General features: G+C 37.9%; 1 protein-coding gene across 1 annotated transcript in view; it reads left to right on the top strand.

Moving 5' to 3' along the window:
* mtor (mechanistic target of rapamycin kinase) overlaps positions 1–18,384 on the top strand; it is a 178,630-nt gene extending 160,246 nt beyond the window's left edge. Inside the window, exons 39-58 of the mRNA XM_007247957.4 lie at positions 1,461–1,667; positions 4,454–4,554; positions 4,829–4,925; positions 5,034–5,132; positions 6,679–6,801; positions 7,450–7,632; positions 7,883–8,017; positions 9,943–10,117; positions 11,708–11,843; positions 12,194–12,341; positions 12,454–12,576; positions 13,278–13,360; positions 14,600–14,672; positions 14,756–14,830; positions 14,966–15,101; positions 16,167–16,232; positions 16,433–16,513; positions 16,608–16,688; positions 17,849–17,954; positions 18,128–18,384. Of these exons, the coding sequence (XP_007248019.2) occupies positions 1,461–1,667; positions 4,454–4,554; positions 4,829–4,925; positions 5,034–5,132; positions 6,679–6,801; positions 7,450–7,632; positions 7,883–8,017; positions 9,943–10,117; positions 11,708–11,843; positions 12,194–12,341; positions 12,454–12,576; positions 13,278–13,360; positions 14,600–14,672; positions 14,756–14,830; positions 14,966–15,101; positions 16,167–16,232; positions 16,433–16,513; positions 16,608–16,688; positions 17,849–17,954; positions 18,128–18,143 (2,244 nt within the window). The 3' untranslated portion in view covers positions 18,144–18,384. The remainder of the gene's footprint in view (positions 1–1,460; positions 1,668–4,453; positions 4,555–4,828; positions 4,926–5,033; positions 5,133–6,678; positions 6,802–7,449; positions 7,633–7,882; positions 8,018–9,942; positions 10,118–11,707; positions 11,844–12,193; positions 12,342–12,453; positions 12,577–13,277; positions 13,361–14,599; positions 14,673–14,755; positions 14,831–14,965; positions 15,102–16,166; positions 16,233–16,432; positions 16,514–16,607; positions 16,689–17,848; positions 17,955–18,127) is intronic.
* The last annotated feature ends 280 nt before the right edge of the window (positions 18,385–18,664 follow it).

Consider the following 18,664-nt stretch of genomic DNA (forward strand, 5'->3'; position numbering starts at 1 on the left):
GTTCACTGTGGCGCAGAGCGCACATACCGTAAAGACAAGAAAAGTTCCGGTGCTTTAAATGAACACTGTCAGAATTAAATCCTTCTCAGTAGTTGGGTCCGGTATGGGTCCGTATTGGACAACGTCTGGGTCCGGACCCGGACCGCAGTCTGCAAATATGTGATCCCTGGTCTAGACCATATACACGGTTCTGTTTTATAAAACCACTCCTTGCTGCCCTGCAGAGAACAACAAGTTCAATGTTCAGTTTTACAGTGTTAAATATGTCAGGTCAAGAAAGACTTTCTTTATTTTATATATTTTTTATAAAAACAAGTATTTATGTTTAGTAAAATCAAGAAAGACCATATTTTAGAGGATAAAAAAATATTTATGTGAAGTTATTTTTTTTATTTTTATAAAAAAAACGTATTTTTTTAGGAAATAGTTCAACTTAATAGAGATAAATTGTTGCTGTTAAAAATGCATTTTCCAATAAAGGGAGTATTGGCAAAACTGGTTATAATGTTTATGTTAAGGCGGCGGGAGGTGGTGTCTGCAGCTGCTGAAAGTAACTAATAAAGTAACTTGTAAAGTAACTTAGTTACTTTTAAAATCAAGTAATCCATAAAGTAACTAAGTTACTTTTTAAAGTAATCAGTAATCAGTAATCGGATTACTTTTTCAAAGTAACTATACCATCACTGACTAAGACCCTTGTGATTAGCTGATTTTAGTCTAGTCTTAGGGTGTTTTCACGCCATTGCTATTTGGTCTGGTTAAAACAGACTCTATTTTGTTTGCTCTTGTGGTTTAATTCGTCTCAGCAGGTGGGAAAACAGTATTCACACTCGTGTGCAGACCAAAGCAACCACACAGAGACCAGCTAGAGCAGGTGGTCTTGGTACGGATCCAAATAAATTCTGAACCTTTTTATTTGAGATGAGAGCGTGATCCGACCTTGATCTGACCTAGCTATCCAATATACTCCTTATATTTGAGCTAAACAGCTGTAAAGTTGCAGTTTAACCTGATTCATAACTGTATAATTACTATGGGTTCTAAATCAAGTTGCACTGAACAACTGCACAGAAATGTACACTGTTCCAAAACACAGGATTTTCTGACTGCATTTACTTTCTCGCTCTCTCTCTGAGAGCTCTGACCAATAAGCAGAGAAAACGCTCTCACATGGTTGGTTGGGCACTTGCATTTTTCTGTGTGTATAACTAAACCAAACTTGATCGCTGATTCAGATTAGAGCTTGCAAATTACATATGCTTTAAAATGTGTCATCAATTGAAAGTCTAAAATTCACATTCACATTCCTTTATAGATCTGTCAAAACTGTAAAGTAGAACTGTTAAATAGAACCAAGCTTTGGATATCACCAGCCGTAATTGTCTGTCATTTCCAAAGCTTTTTTTCCACGGTAATCAAGCACCTGCTAACGTGTGAACTTTAAAATGTGAACTTTGCAGGCCTGGCACGCCTGGGCAGTCATGAACTTTGAGGCGGTGCTCCACTACAAGCATCAGAACCAGGGCCGTGATGAGAAGAAGAAGCTTCGGCATGCCAGCGGCGCTAGCGGGGCCAGCGCCAACAGCGAGGCTAGCAACAGCGACAGTGAAGCAGACAGCGCTGACCACAGTCCAGTGCCTTCTCCCGGACAGAAGAAGGTCAATGAGGTGAGCCTCTTGTAGTATATTTGGGTTTTTTATTTAGTTAATTGGTTCTATTTTAAATTGTTGAGTAACTAGTAGAAGTACTGCAGATTTGATTGCCAGCATCCTGTTCTAGACTACTACAAATAACTGAAATAACCTGAAATTTCACAGAATTACTTGAAACACAACATAAAGTAAAGTAGATGAAGTTGGCTTTGTAACCATATTATGTATTATGTCTCTTTCGCTGTCTGCGTGACTTTAGTTTCTGCCTGTTCTCGTTTTTTCTGCATGTTCTCCGCTCCCGATCTCCTTAGTCTAGTCTGTTGCACTCCATCCCTCCATCTGGTCTGCAGCCAAACCTAATTGCTGACCCCTGTACTAGGGTGTAAAGACACTTCTGTAGACGTTGAAGTATCAACTCAAGCTTTTTACTCAAATAAAAGTGTAAAAGTGCTGTTTTTAAAGCAGTTTAAAGTATAAAAGTAAAAGTAATGTAAGAGGAAAACATGTCATTAAGGACAAAAGATTAGCCTGCACCACAGGGAGCATTTCTGGCTAGTTTCTGGCACCTCTACTGACGTTATCTGGCAAGAAATGGCTCTGGCAGAGATCACATTCACATTTAGTGTAGGAGCTCCCCACACTCGTATATCCCACAGTCAGGGCTGCATTCTTTTGCTTCTGTTGGAGATGGCAAAAGTCATGGTACACCGTGTTTTGTTAACATTTGTTTGATGTGTCCGACATCCAACATTTCTGCCACGTAGAACTACAATTACTGAGAATTACTGTACATTTAAAAAAAAATACAGTCAGGACAAAGTGTTAACGTTTAAGTGGTCAAAGAATTAAGTCACCCAATTTTTTTATGTGATTTAGAGATTGGCACTGCTGGTTCCTGTGAACATTCAGTTATTTCTTTCACTGCAGGCCTACTTGCTGATTTGTGCACCTTACAAGCAGGGTTTTATTTAATACTTTTTTACTTTTTTGGCAGGAAATTGAAGAGTACAGACAGTTTTTCAGTGTCCCATTGCACTATATCTGCATAATGCTGAACAGATGCTAATGCTTTTGGCTTCAATACTTCATCCTATTTTAGGAGAACACTATGTGTAGCCTGCTAACTTGATGTACTGTCTTTTGTTATAGATCTAAAACTGTTTTTTCAGGGAAACAACACAATGTTCATCCAGTTCTGTGTTCATGATTTATACTGTGTCGACGGTTTATTAGAACATCTCACTTGTACCTACAGGTATCAGCAGTTTTATGTGGTACAACATAAATCACTTTTTATAATCGCATACTGGCTATTTTAGTAGAAACATCTACATAGTGACCTATGTAGATGGTGTTAGCATGATAATGCAGTATTAATGTCACTACTGTGTGTTGTGAAAATTATCCACCCTCCAATTATGTACTGGTTTCTTAACTATTATCATGGTGTTCTCTTCTCAGTGGTGTACAGTAGGTGAACCCTGACCTCTAGAAACCCTCTTAAACCATCTTTAGGTCATCTTTACGAAACCTTTTCTGATAGGAAAAATAAGATTTGCTCCACATTTAGAAACATTACGTGATGTCTCTTCAGCTTGAGGTGATTGGTGGTCTGATACCTTAACATTGTCTTGGAAAATAATGGGAAACGTCTTTTAATTCATTGTTCACATTTTTTTTTCCTCCTTTTCTCCCCAATTTACACAGCTAATTAACCAACCCACTCTTTAGGACTCCCCCTATCACTAGTGATGCCCCAACACCAGGAGGGTGAAGACTAGAACTCCTCTGATACATTAGAAGTCAGCCACCGGCTCTTTTCAAACTGCTGCTCATGTAGTTAGCTTTGCCGAGTAGCATCACAATGCGCTCGGAGGAAAGCGCAGCGACTTGGTTCCGATACATCAGCTCACAGATGCCTTGTGCTGATCGACATCACCCTTTGGAATGATGTGGGGAGAGAGAGCGCCATCTACCCACCCAGAGAGAGCAAGACCAATTGTGCTCTCTCAGGGCTCTGGTAGCCGATGGCAAGCTACATGAACAGGATTCGAACCGATAATCTTCTGATCATAGTGGCAGTGCTTAGCCCAATGGACCACTTAGAGACTTAATAATCAAAAGTTATCCACGCTCTGAAAGAGCAAAACAGCCCCAAAACACCCAGTCAGGGCCATGATGCCCCCTTTTTGTGTGGTGTCTTTCAAGGAACACCATTTTTGTTGGTTGTTTTAGTTACTAGTAGTTGTAGAGTATTTTTCAAGACTTACGACTCACTCCTAGGGACAGTAGCAGCTGTTTTGATTTCCTGATAGAAAAGTCTATTTGGTCAACCACCATCATAGGCCTTGCTTTTTCTCTGTGGCTAGATGGTGCTCTTTCTCCTCATCACTCCTATTAGCTGATGTATCGGAACGGAATCGCTGCACTTTCCTCCGAGTGCGCTGTGATGTTTCTCAGCAATGCAGCATCAGCAAGAGTTTGAAAAGAGGCGGTGTCTGACTTTACATGTATCAGAGGAAGCATGTGCTAGTCTTCACTCTCCTTATTTTGTGGCGTCACTAGTAATGGGAGATATACAGCTGAGTAGCAGCTGAATTTGATTAATTGGTTTAAAAAAAATAGCCTGCATTAAATTTGATCATTAAATTTGCACAATACAACTATAAACAACAACATTATTGTGATGGTTTATAATTGTGATCTAGATCATGATTTTATTTGCATTAACATTTTATTTTACATTTTCACGCTACTGTATGTGGTGTTTTATGTGTATATATCTATGTATTATTTTATAGGATTTGTCCAAAACTCTACTGCTCTACACGGTTCCGGCTGTCCAGGGCTTTTTCAGATCTATCTCACTTTCACGAGGAAACAACTTGCAGGACACACTGAGGTGAGAGCACATTCACACACACACACACACACACTATAACAGACTATGTATCAGATTTACAGTGGTTTCTGTATTAAATATTTTGTGGAGATGGTGCCCCCTTGTGCCAGCATCTGCTGAAAGTGCAGTTGAACGACTTATTTAACATTACATTACAGCACAGAGCCTCTCCTAGCTAACTGCTTTATTCTACATCACGCTGTTAATAAATATTTAGCAAACTCATTTATTTTTTTATGTCTGATCTTCCTCCCTTTCTCTCTCTCTGCTTCAGAGTTCTGACTTTGTGGTTTGACTATGGCCACTGGCCTGAAGTGAATGAAGCACTTGTTGAGGGAATCAAGACTATTCAAATTGACACCTGGTTACAGGTAAGCTTTTCCATCCTGTAGATACACACACTTTCTCTCTTTCAAATACATGCGCACACACACACACACACAATCTTATTCCTGACCTTCCCCTTCTTTTTCAATCAGGTGATTCCCCAGCTGATAGCTCGAATCGATACACCCCGTGCGCTGGTGGGACGCCTTATCCATCAGTTACTTACAGACATTGGCCGCTATCATCCACAGGTAACTGGACACAATAGTCATTTGTGACTAGACCGTGCATTACGCAGAGCATATCTTATCTATTTGAAGTGTGAGTTATTAATTAATAAAGTCTAATTAAGATGCTCCAGTACTCATTCCATATACACTCATCATCAAAAAAAATTGTTGCACTCAGAAGGAATCAATGACAAAAATGAAACTGTCATTTAGAGCAGTTATTTGCAGAAAATGAGAAATGGCTGAAATAACAAGAAAGATGCAGAGCTTTCAGACTTCAAATAATGCAAAGAAAACAAGTTCACATTCATAAAGTTTAAAGAGTTCAGAAACCAATATTTGGTGGAATAACCCTGGTTTTTAATCACAGTTTTCATGCATCTTGGCATGTTCTCCTCCACCAGTCTTACACACTGCTTTTGGATGACCTTATGCCACTCCTGGTGGAAATATCCAAGCAGTTTAGTTTGGTTTAATGGCTTGTGATCATCCATCTTCCTCCTGATTATATTCCAGAGGTTTTCAATTTGGTAAAATCAAAGAAACGCATTATTTTTAAATGGTCCCTTTTTCCCATATATATATTGTGGTAGGCCCCTGGGGTAGGGGGCGTGACCACTGTGACCCAGAAGGAGGAAGCACACAGAGAACACAGACACGGGGAGTAAATGAACTCAAAACGTACCTTTTATTTGGCTTTTAAAATGCCCTCCACCACACCCAAAAACAAACTTACATAAACATAGCCCAATGGGGCTCTAGAGTCAGTATAGTTACTTTTCTTTAGTTCTTAAAGGTCCGTGCGGCCTCAACCCTCAGCTCCCCAGTCGAGTGTGTCCTCCTCAGTGAGCTGAGGCTGAGTTTTTATACCTGTCCCAGCCGGCTGCTTAATCAGTCCTGAATGCACACCGGCTGGGACAGACATGGCTGTGAGTTCCGGCGTGGGGCGGACCCACGGTTCCCCCGCCTCCTCACGCCACAATATATATATATATATATATATATATATATATATATATATATATATATATATATATATATATATATATCATTGTTCTTGATTATAGACCCAGTGTTATGTTAATGAGGTCCTGCAACCAGTGACCCCACCTTTACTGAATGCACATTCTGGGCCGCCTTTACAGCAGGATAGTGTTCATCCACATACTGCTGCTGTTTCAAGTGCTTGCCTTGAAGACACAGATATTATGCTGGCCAGCCACATTGCCAGACCTATCCACAATTAAGAACGCTATCAACACTCCACCCCTGCCACAAAATTTGGAGGAACTCAAGAGTTTGTCATGTTGGCTAACACGTGCGCTACGCTCAATATATGAGTAGCTCAATATATATGAGTAGCTCAATATATATTATCAAGAATTGCCTATATAAGTCTGCATTTTTAATTGTTTATTGTTCCTGGTAACTTTTATCTTCTTTCAGAAACACTATTTCTTTGACGATGAGTGTTTAAATTTGTATGGAAAATTAAGGTCTTTTAAAACAGTATTTTCTATGTACGTTCCTGTGACATTAATCATGGATTTTTGGACTGCTTTGGCAGGCTTTGATCTACCCACTTACTGTGGCGTCCAAGTCCACCACCACAGCTCGCCACAATGCTGCCAACAAGATCCTGAAGAACATGTGTGAGCACTGCAACACACTGGTCCAGCAAGCCATCATGGTATGATCATCCACATATGTATATACTGTCTGCACTGTCTGCTTTTTTAATATTTATAGAGGTCATATAGCAGATATTCATTTAATTATTTATTTAGAAGATTCCCACAGTTTCTTTTACCAGCCTACTATGGAGACTATTACTAAAATGTGACAAAATTAAGAATAAATGTAAAAACAAGTGGTGTCTTACAGTGATGTCTTGATTATGAATATTCAATTATGAAGTGCCTTTGTTTTGTAACCCTCGTATGATAGAAAGCCCAAATTTATGAAAGGTCACAAACGTGACACAAACATGTCTTTATAATGTCTCAGTCTTATGCTCCAGACAATAATTAATAATTTAGCTATTGTTTAATGATTCTAACATGCTAATTATGCATATTTGTACTTTCCCATTACAAAAGTTGTAATGGATGTGGGTTTCTTTTTCCAAAAAGTAAAAATGAAGCAATGAGACAATAAAAAAGGCAATGTCACCTGACCGTACCTAATTAGTCTGAAGCTAAACATAAAACTGAATCAGAAACCTCTATGATTGCACTGGTAACTAAAATTAGGTAGTAACAACAAAGTAATAACATGAGGCTAATCCTCCACTGTGAAGATTAGTTGATTAACTTGTTTCTGATTTCTTGTTCTGTAGGTAAGCGAGGAGCTGATCAGGGTAGCCATCTTGTGGCACGAGATGTGGCACGAGGGTCTGGAGGAGGCCTCGCGTCTGTACTTTGGAGAAAGGAATGTGAAGGGAATGTTTGCTGTGCTGGAGCCTCTTCATGCAATGATGGAAAGAGGACCTCAGACCCTGAAAGAGACTTCCTTCAATCAGGTCCTTTAATGCATTGAAATTATTATCCACAGTAATGTAGTTTTATAATAGAGTTTTCTGACTGCAACATTAAAATATTTTTTTCTGCATTGATTGTAAGCTGCAGCTTCCTTTGTAACTTAGCCTTGATAGCCTTACTAAAACTTTATTATTTAGATTTTTACGAAAACAGTATTATTTTAGGTAACTGTTAAACCAGCAGAATGACAGGAGTCACCCTGTCATAACCCTGTCTTGTTGTTCTTATTAGGCTTATGGTCGTGATCTGATGGAGGCTCAGGACTGGTGCAGGAAGTACATGCGCTCTGGTAATGTGAAGGATCTGACCCAGGCCTGGGACCTGTATTACCACGTTTTCCGCAGAATCGCCAAACAACTGCCACAGGTACAGCAACACCACCCTGCATCTTCTGTACTATTCACTACCTTTAGATACATAGCTGGGTGCTGCTAGGTTAAACTTAATGAATGTTAATCTACTCAGATTTCTCCTAAAACTTTTTATTTGGCTGAGTAAAGCGCTTCTGTTTATTTACAGTAATCTTAGATTTCCACTAAGGCTCGGTGCAGCAGCGTTAGCATTAGCGGCAAACAATAAATGCCGTGTGCTCGTTTGTTTAAACATGGTAAACGAGCAGGCTACAGTCCGATATACTCACCTCTGAATGCTAAAAGAGCTAGAGCTTAGCATGGTTAGTGGCTAAGGATAATACTGCTCCTGCAGTGCTAGCCGGGATTAGCAGCAGGCTACTCACACCTCTGAACAGCAAAAGAGCTAGCACTTAGCACGCTTAGCTGCTAATGCTAATGTTGCTCCAGTAGTGCTAGCCAGGGTTAGCAGCAGGCTCCAAGCCGGTAATACTCATCTCTGAATAGTAAAAGAGTTAGCGCTTAGCTCGGTTAGTGGCTAATGCTAGTACTGCTCCAGTCTTGGTGCTGGAGAACTAAACTGAAACTCCTGTATAACCTTGTACTTCAGTGGAGTGATTTTACTGCTCCTTACGACGTATGGTAGAATTCATACACCGGATTTTAAGGCACACTGATGATTTTTGAGAAAATGTAAGAACTTTAGGTTTTAAATACCTTTAGACAGACCTTCCATCAATCTAAAATGTGTATTGAATCACTAGAAACTGAGTTTTTCATCATTTTTATTTCTTTTAAGAATAATCCCTTAATGCTAAAATGTAAATATAACAGATATTGTTAATATTTTCTGGGTCTGCAGACATGCAGTGAGGGGTCTCTCTATCTCTCTTTCTGCAGTAGGACGTCTGGTGTCCTACTTAAGAGACTAAACAATAAACCACCACTGTCCCCTCACATCCTATTGCGTCATTTACTGCATGTGTTGTTTACTGTGTGAGCTTATCTCTAGCTCATTGCAAGCTAACACATATTTTTTAGGTAGAATACTGTACCTACTGTGATATTAACCTAAAAATATAGCAGTTTAAATACTCTCTACTCAAGAATAGAACATATTATTCTATAAGTTCATATACACCTTAATAAACCCTTATATGCACATTAAACACATTCGACTCAGTTTAAGAGATCAGAGGCTGCTCTTTTTCCATACTAAGGATTCTAAATAGCACAAACATATAATTCTACCCATAAATAATCATTAGCTAATGCAGTCAACATCAAACACTGTAAATGCTGCAATTTTTTTGCTGCAATCATAAATATTAGCAATTTTATGATTTTTAAAACAAAAATATTGTGCACTATTATCAGTAATGATGTAATAAACCAATCCTTAAAATAACCTGGTGTCTGTAAAGGCATATTATAGTATATTCACTATATATTACTATAGAACATTTTTTGTTTGTTAAACAACTTTTATTGCCTTAAATCTTTTATTTTTTTAAGAAATTTGAGTTCTTGAGTAATTTTCGTTAATTTATTTTATTAAAAGTCTCACACCTGATAAAGCCCATGCTATTTAACCAGAAATTTATTTGTGTAGTTTATTTTTCCCATTCTGTCTGAGTGAGAAAGAACAGACATCTCTTAGAAACAGATCGAGTTTGTTGTGCAGTGCTGTTATTACAGGTGCTGGGATTTTCAGCACCTTTCCTGCAGTGTTATTTTACTGCTCTACCTGACCCAGCCAAGGATAACAGCTTCCTGATACTGGCAGAGAAACTGACGGGTCAACAGGGAAAGAAAGTGTCTGAGACGGACAGGCAGGCAGAGAGAGACAGAATAAGGGAGAGAGGTTACCTGTATTAACATGGGTGCTCTAATGTGTGTGTCTGTATGTCTGTATGTGTGTATGTGTGTGTGTGTCCTTAGCTCACCTCTCTGGAGCTGCAGTATGTTTCACCCAAGCTGCTCATGTGTCGTGACCTGGAGCTGGCTGTACCCGGAACTTATGATCCCAATCAGCCAATCATACGCATCCAGTCCATCGCCCCTTCCCTGCAGGTTATCACCTCCAAACAGAGACCACGCAAGCTCACCATCATGGGTAAGACCAAGCAGTGATGAGGGAGAACCTTATTTATTTTATTTTATTTAATTACATAAGTTCTGCATGATAAACAGCTAAATAATGTTGGTATACAGATTAAATGTATTGGTGGTTTTGTTTAGTTATCAAAATAACTAAACTAAATCCACATTTAGCCTCCCCCAGTGAAGTCCCAATAGCTGTATGAAGTAAATTGAGTTTGAGCATGTTTTTGGTGCCATTTTTGATTGGTTCTCCATGTTCTCTATTTGGGCTTCATTCATAGAAATATCTACATTTTACATCTTTGGAAAAAAATTAAAGAGACCACTTTAGTTTCTAAATCAGTTTCTTTGATTTTGCTATTTATAGGTTTATGTTTGAGAACAATGAACATTGTTGTTTTATTCTATAAACTACGGACAACATTTCTCCCAAATTCTAATTACAAATATTGGCATTTACAGCATTTATTTGCTGAAAATGAGAAATGGCTGAAATAACAAAAAAAAAGATGCAGAGATGACAAGTTCCAGAAATCTAAATTTGGTGGAATAACCCTGGTTTTTAACCACAGTTTTCATGCATATTGGCATGTTTTCCTCCACCAGTCTTACACACTGCTTTTGGATAACTTTATGCCAAATTTAGGCAGTTCAATTTGGTTTGATGGTTTGTGATCATCCATCTTCCTCTCAATTATGTTCCAGAGGTTTTCAATTTGGTCAAATCAAAGAAACTCATCATTTTTAAGTTCTATCTTATTTTCTTCCAGAGCTGTATTGTGTAGTATTGTGTATGAAAATGTTTTGTCAATAGAGAAGTGTGTTTAGCATTTTTGATAAACTTTAATTTAAACATGCTAGGAAACACAATGGATGATATCATAGTACAATACGTTTAAAATGTACCGCAATTGTCATTACAGACCTAGACTGTAACTAATCTAATTTAGCTATAGCATAGTATTACTGTAATTCTAGTAAAGCCCCAGTCTCACCCCTCCATCCTCCTAACCCCCCAGAACAACACAGTGCGTTTGTCAACCTGTGATTCTCATCAAGCCCCAACAGCTCTGTTCGTCTATCACTCTTTCTCCATCTCCCTCCTTTCCATGACGTATGCTCTGCTGCTTTACCGTTTAATGGCCGTTCTGAACAGTCCCATTGTCCATCTGCTTCCACAGGGAGCAGTAACTTTAACAGTTCTCTTAATGTGAAAATCGGCTTGAAACCAGCACACGGCTTTAAAAACGTCATTTCATCTCCCTGAATACACTTTAAGTGGCTTTTGTAAAAATAGAGACTGTTTTTGGTCTCTTCTATTTGTTTGTTTAAGTTACAGTAAGTGAGTTTAGGTTTAATTTAGACCAGGTTGCAATCTAACTGCAGTTATTAGATTTGCAGTCCTCAAGGAACTGACTTTTACACATCTAGTGAACTCTGCCTGCTGCTCTAACTAATTTTAATGTGTCATGTGATCCAGGGCAGTATAAAAAGGCCATCTAGTTTTAGTGTTCCAGGAGCAGTATGTTGCATGGGCAAAAAGAAAGAGAGTGAAGTTATTTACCTTTTTTTGTTTTTAATTGGTTTCCAATGCCCCCTACAGGCAGCAACGGGCACGAGTTCATGTTCCTGCTCAAGGGTCATGAGGATCTCCGGCAAGACGAGAGGGTCATGCAGCTCTTCGGCCTTGTCAACACTTTACTGGCTAACGACCCTGCCTCTCTCCGCAAGAATCTGAGGCAAGCTTTCTTAATCACTTTTTACACAACATATTGTACAGATTTGTATACTGAAAATCAGCCCAGCCAATGAGAGATCATTATATGGGGTGCTTTAATGCATTAGGACCTCAGGCCTAGTAAAATAGTGCTTTTTTTCCTTTTTTTTTAAACTGGTTTGCAGTTTTTGGACTGGGGCAATGCCTGATATATGAACAAAGCATCCAAAGTTGATATAAACTTACTCATACATCCCTAGTGCGTGTAAAAAGTATTTTTCAACAAAATGTCGCACATATTTACTATCAGGTTGTTATAAATAATGCACACTGTATTATCAACCAATTTCCTGTAATGGATTTTGCCCCCAGTATTCAGAGGTATGCCGTGATCCCCTTGTCCACTAACTCCGGCTTGATTGGGTGGGTTCCTCACTGTGACACCCTGCATGCTCTGATTCGAGACTACCGTGAGAAGAAGAAGATCCTGCTGAACATCGAGCACAGAATCATGCTCAGGGTACTACACACTCCTGCACACTTTAGATATTTCTCTGGTTTAGTGAAGTTTAGTGGAAAGTGAGAGAGATTTATTACTCTAACTGTGCTTGTTTCTTTCTTTCTTTCTTCAGATGGCCCCAGACTATGACCACCTGACTCTGATGGAGAAGGTGGAGGTGTTTGAGCATGCAGTGAATAACACCGCAGGAGATGACCTGGCCAAGCTGCTCTGGCTCAAGAGTCCCAGCTCAGAGGTGTGGACTTTGCTTGCTTTTAACCCTTTCAGACCCTGCGTACATTACAATCGACATCATGTATTTTCTTTGTTATAAAAGCTTTTGCTATACATAACACTATTTAAGAGCTGTTGTTCATCAGAATGGACCATTACCCAGCCAATAAATAAGTGTATAAACCAATGAAACACTAACTAAGCCCTGTCCACCGGAAAACACTGGAAAAAACAGTAGTACTAGAGCCATTAAATAAACTAATTGTTACTCATTTAATGTGATTTAAAACACTTTTTAATCATGTTTTTTTTTACAGTTTAGGAAGGTTTTATGAAACAAAAAGGCCAACATGAAATATAAAATATTACACCAATTACTTCCAATGCAATGTAAAAAAATAAAAATAAATAAATAAATAAAACTATTAAATATTTTAGTTAATTGGATTTATTTGCTGTATAGATTTTCTAGTATAATATTACAGTCTTCTTTTATGTGCATTACAGACAGACGAAAGCATTCTTACATGTTTTCCCATCACTGGATGTAATTCAGATCTGAAAGGGTTAATGTGATCATATGTTCTTTTTCTTTTTTCAGTTCACTTTGACAAGTTTTTTTTTTTTCAGCTTTTCCACAGCTTCATTTCACCTAATATCTTGTGTTTAGGATGTAGAACTTCAAAAGGAAATGGAAAATACTAAAGTGTTCTCTATGTACAGGTTTGGTTTGACAGGAGGACTAACTACACACGCTCTCTCGCTGTGATGTCCATGGTTGGCTATATCTTGGGGCTTGGGGACAGGTATGAATGCTTATATATACAACCCTACCTATGTTTTCACGTTTTTATATATATCCTAGTAAAAATGACAGGATTAATTTACTAAACACAAATAATGTTTAATAGCTGAACATTATGGCTTTGTAGAATGTAACTAAATAATGTAACATAATGTTTGATTAAATTGATTACCTTTTTATTAATTTATTGCTAGTCAGGAATGCTGGAACCAGCTTAATGTAGATTATATTGCAGTTAGTTTTGACACTGCAGTGTGATTGGCTGAGAGTCGTTCTGAGTTATCACTTGGTAATGCACTGTAACCAAAGCTCTCCTCCATATATAGGTAACCTAGCAACGATGCAGCGCTTAAAAGCCAAACAGCTACAAACAGAGCAGCAATGGAACTATTAAAAAAAAAAAAGAGTTTTTATAACCAAACAGATCGTATTTACTCGTCCTCTTTAACTCAACATCTCTTAATAAATAGCGATAATGGAACTGTGGTTTAATATACACTCGAGGTTCATGCTATAACATGTAATATTAGCACAGCTGTGCAAATCTACTGTACTCGTTCTGGGGCCTTGTGCCAATATTAGACGTTATAGCACTCTCTCTCATGTATTAGTGCTTAAATATTATAATATAAGTACTAATTAGGATGTTTGTGCTGATGATAATAAAAATAATAATACTACTACTTATAATAATAATTTAACAATTTCTTACCAGTAAGGATTATATTTTGTGTAGGAACTCATAAAGCGATTAGGGTGTTTTATCATATCTCTTGTCAGCAGAGCTTCAGTCAATATGTTCTTAATTGAACTGTGTGGTACATCATGGAAATATTTATCCCTGTCCACATCCCAGGATGCCAGATATAGAACACGATAGCAGGCAAAACTCTTTCAGTAGGAGCAGCATTACTCCACAGCTTAGAAAGCATTGGCATACGCCTAACAATATCTATGACCAGAGATAAAATAAGAGTAAAAGAGTAAAATAAGAATAACTACTGGCAGTTAATTTCTCCTCAGCAAGTAAGCACTGAGCTTCAGCTGTAGTTAGCTAACCATAGTTGCAGTGTAGGCCTTACTTGCTAAGGAGTCTATGAATATAATGCTACAGAGTTCTTCTCTATGGTTAGTAGAGCTGATCGACTGGACAGTGAATGTAAAAAAAAAATGGTTTTCATTTATAAATAACATTTGAAGGGTATATGATATGTTTTTGTTATTTTCAACATTCCAACAGACATCCTTCAAACCTGATGTTGGACAGACTGAGTGGGAAGATCCTTCACATTGACTTTGGAGATTGTTTTGAGGTGACTGCATTTCTTTAAAAACATAACAAAGTTAATAAGGTAACTGTATCTGAAAATACTCAAATTTACCCTTTGTGTTTTAGGTTGCAATGACCAGGGAAAAATTCCCAGAGAAAATTCCCTTCCGGTTGACTCGGATGCTGACGAATGCCATGGAGGTAATGTGTATAGGTGTAGTATTGTTCTAAGTGACATAATTACTGATTGAGAACACTGATTGATGTTTTGCATGTTTTCTTTTTTCTTTCCTCCATTTCTTTATTCCCTCATTCACTCGCTGCTGCTGTGCTCAGGTGACAGGCTTGGATGGAAATTACCGGATCACGTGCCACACAGTGATGGAGGTGCTGCGAGAGCACAGAGACAGCGTTATGGCCGTGCTGGAGGCCTTCGTCTATGACCCCTTACTCAACTGGAGGCTTATGGACAGTGAGTGAACTAGTATTCCTTTTAAGCAATGATCAAACTGAGTAAGACCAAGGTTGATCTTGAACCATATTTAGTCAAAAAGTTGACATATGGCTGCTGTTAATCATCAATAGCTATAAAAATGAACATAAGTACATTTAAAATTCAGACTTATAGACGGCTGCTAGTGCTGTTTTAGCTGTTAAGTGTGCTGTTGTCCATTTCTATATGTATAGCTGTAGGTTACAGAGTTTTAGAAACCACATTATCATATCTGTTTGAGATTCATTAACAGTGTAATGCAGTTTGAGGTAATTATTTGAAGGTTTATGCTGCTTTAGACTCTGAAACTTTGAGATTGCATTAAAAAAATGTGTTTAGCCAGAGTGTGGCCTATATTTTAGCCTAGTTTGGTCTTGTTATAAAACATGGGTGTTTTATATCTGCACTTTTTAATCTAGCTAAATCAATATCATGGTACATGTTCACCCTTTGTGTGATTTGTAAGGGAAGGTGTAAATACAGTAATCACAGTTCAATGCAGACCAAAACAACTACAGCAAACCCATGATCTTTAAGTTTTGAGTCTAATGGTTGTTTAAACAAGTATATGGTCAATGTATTTAATAAAGCTATGATCAAATGCATCTCTGCCGTGGCTCCATGTTAAATAATTTAGAAATATGCACCAGTCCAATATACAGGACCTTCTTTCTGTATTTAATTTCTTACTCCCACTCCAGACAGATCTGATCCATTTCCCTGTGTGAAAATAAACCAAACCAAATGGCTCTAGCACCGTCAGTTACCAGTTTTGGACCTTGTTAAATGAATAGTTCAGCCATAAATTCTAATAAGGCTGTCAATGAATGGAAACTAGTATTCACTTCTTCACATGATGGCTGAATAGTGCTTTTGGATGTTAGCAATATTAGCATTACTGTTTAAACATTCTTCTAATATCTATGGCCTGTTGTAGCAAGATTCTTATAAGATTTATATTCATTAAATGAGGGCAACGTTTTACTGAAAATCATGAATTTGTTAATTAATTTCTTTCTTTCTTTATTTATTTTTATTTTGTAGCTAACACTAAGGGAACCAAGCGCTCCAGAACCAGAACTGACTCGTACACCGCTGGTCAGTCTGTGGGTGAGTCCATTATTGCTAAAATGACCAGCTATTTAAATCATATGAACTGCTTGCTCTGTTTTGTTTCTGTTAAATCTGAAGTTGTTTTGATAGACAACCAAAAAGTAGACATGTCAGGAGAGTAAATGATGAGTAGAGCAGTAAAAGTGTGTCCTATTTTAGCTCACTTTAACCTCACTTTCTGTTTTTTACATTGGCAGAAACAATGGAGGGTATTGACCTGGGAGAGACCACCCACAAAAAGCCAGGAACCACTGTGCCTGAATCTATTCACTCCTTCAGTAAGTTTTGGACTTAATTACATAGGAATATGAATTTTAATTTCAATAATCAATCATTCCTGTTCATTTATTTTTGTTTTAATTTTTCAATCAGTCGGAGACGGGCTTGTGCAGCCTGAAGCCTTGAACAAGAAAGCCATCCAGATTATCAACAGGGTGCGAGACAAACTGACTGGTGAGTCTTTCATTAAATTACAAACACATTAATTACTCTGCAGACTGAGATGCTGATACTATGGCCTGAATATTGTCTGTTTAAATTTTGGAATATGCTGCTTCGCCATGAGCAGCCGAAGTCTGAGAGAGCACACAAGTGGCTCCTTCCCAAAATTACACCAACAAAAAAAAAAAGTGATAATACACTAAAGTACAGCAAAATAAAGTTATAATTATTAAAAGAATGGGAGACACTAAATTTAAAATAGAACAAGGTCAAATAAAGACATACGTTACACAAGAGACACAAGACAATAGTGATGGGAGAGAATGACAGTACCAGTATAAATAGAACCTGTATGAACATTATTTATTCACTATATAAACAACCATTTTTTCTCTCTCACAAATGGATTATTACTAGGGCGGTCAACATTAAAGCGTTAACTTGGAATCAGTAACGCGTTACTATTTTTTTAAGGCAAGTTAATAAAGGCACCAAGTTTGACCCCTACTTCTGCTGTAATCTGCCCCGCCCCCGCCCAACGCACTGATTAGTTTTCTGGCTAAATGATTGAAAGGCGTGCTCTTACGGTGTCCAGCAGTAACACTCCAGTTCAGACTTCCAGCTCCGACCCGGTTAGAGATCTCTCTCTTTCTCTCTCTGCACACACACACATGAACACACACACAGACAGGTGCTTTCCTGCCCTCCTGCTCCTCATCCCTTAGATTTTTATCCTCATCAAATTAGAAGCATCAAGTTAGAACTCAGAAATCCTCACAACCAATTTTAGAATCCAATTTATCATGCATTCTTTATTCCAGCACCCTACGTTGATTTTAATCCCCCCTCAAACATACAAGTATATACTATTATTTTAATTGACACCACTAATATACAGTAATTGCGTTTTATTTACATTTAATTATCCACTATAAAAATGTACGTCTGAAGAAAAACAAATGTGATTATTCGTATTTAATCACAGAATTTTGTTGTGATTAATCAGATTCAATTTCTTAATCGATTGACACCCTTAATTATTACTACACTCATTCAGATACTGTCTGAAACACTCACCAACTTCACAAGCTTCCCCACCAGGGAGCGCTGTAAACCCTCAGAATGCTGCTTCACCTCAGTCACACTGGACCTCTTGTTATTTCTCATTCTAGGACGGGACTTCTCCCATGATGAGACACTGGATGTCCCAACCCAAGTGGAGCTGCTGATCAAGCAAGCCACATCACACGAGAACCTGTGCCAATGTTACATTGGATGGTATGTAGTTGTCCATCCTCAAAAACACGTTTTAGAAGGACATTTGTCCAATTTAACCTGAGTAAATGATGTATGTAATTATGTACTTATGTACTATTTATATGGGTCACTCAGTGATTAATAATGAATTAATTTTATCAATAATAATTGTTTCTTCTTTTTTCTTTCCTCAGGTGTCCGTTTTGGTAGAGCTTCACTCAAGCTTTGTTTTGCTGTCTTTGTTCTTTGCTGATTCTCTATGTTCTACCGCTGCCATGTTTGAGTCCGCTGAATACGCTTAAGAAAAGAGATCTGTTGCATGAAAAGACATTTTAAAGTATGTCTGACTTTTATTAATTTAATAATGTTATACATAGAATTCTGCACAAAGTGGAGCAGAATACTTGATTGAAGGTGGTGTACATCTTTGCCAATAAATTTTAGAAAAGCCTGTTTTTGTTGCTTTTTTGAACACCTCTTGTGATGAATGTTGTTTTGCCTTGTATGTGACTGTAAGTAACTGTGTGCTTATAATATCCTGATGTGAGTTTTCTGGGGTGTCATATTTCTGTTATGAGTGGATTTCAAAAGAGTTTGAGCTCTTTATGTGTCCATTGTTTGATTTCATGTATGCAGTAATTTCTTCAACTTGGAACTGGTGGGTCTCTTTACATTGTGCAGCACAGGATAGAATTATTGTACGTGGGAGCAGGTCTACATATGCATGCACA

This window comes from Astyanax mexicanus, chromosome 12 (genome assembly GCF_023375975.1).
Source record: "Astyanax mexicanus isolate ESR-SI-001 chromosome 12, AstMex3_surface, whole genome shotgun sequence".
In the NCBI taxonomy this organism is placed as follows: domain Eukaryota; kingdom Metazoa; phylum Chordata; class Actinopteri; order Characiformes; family Acestrorhamphidae; genus Astyanax; species Astyanax mexicanus.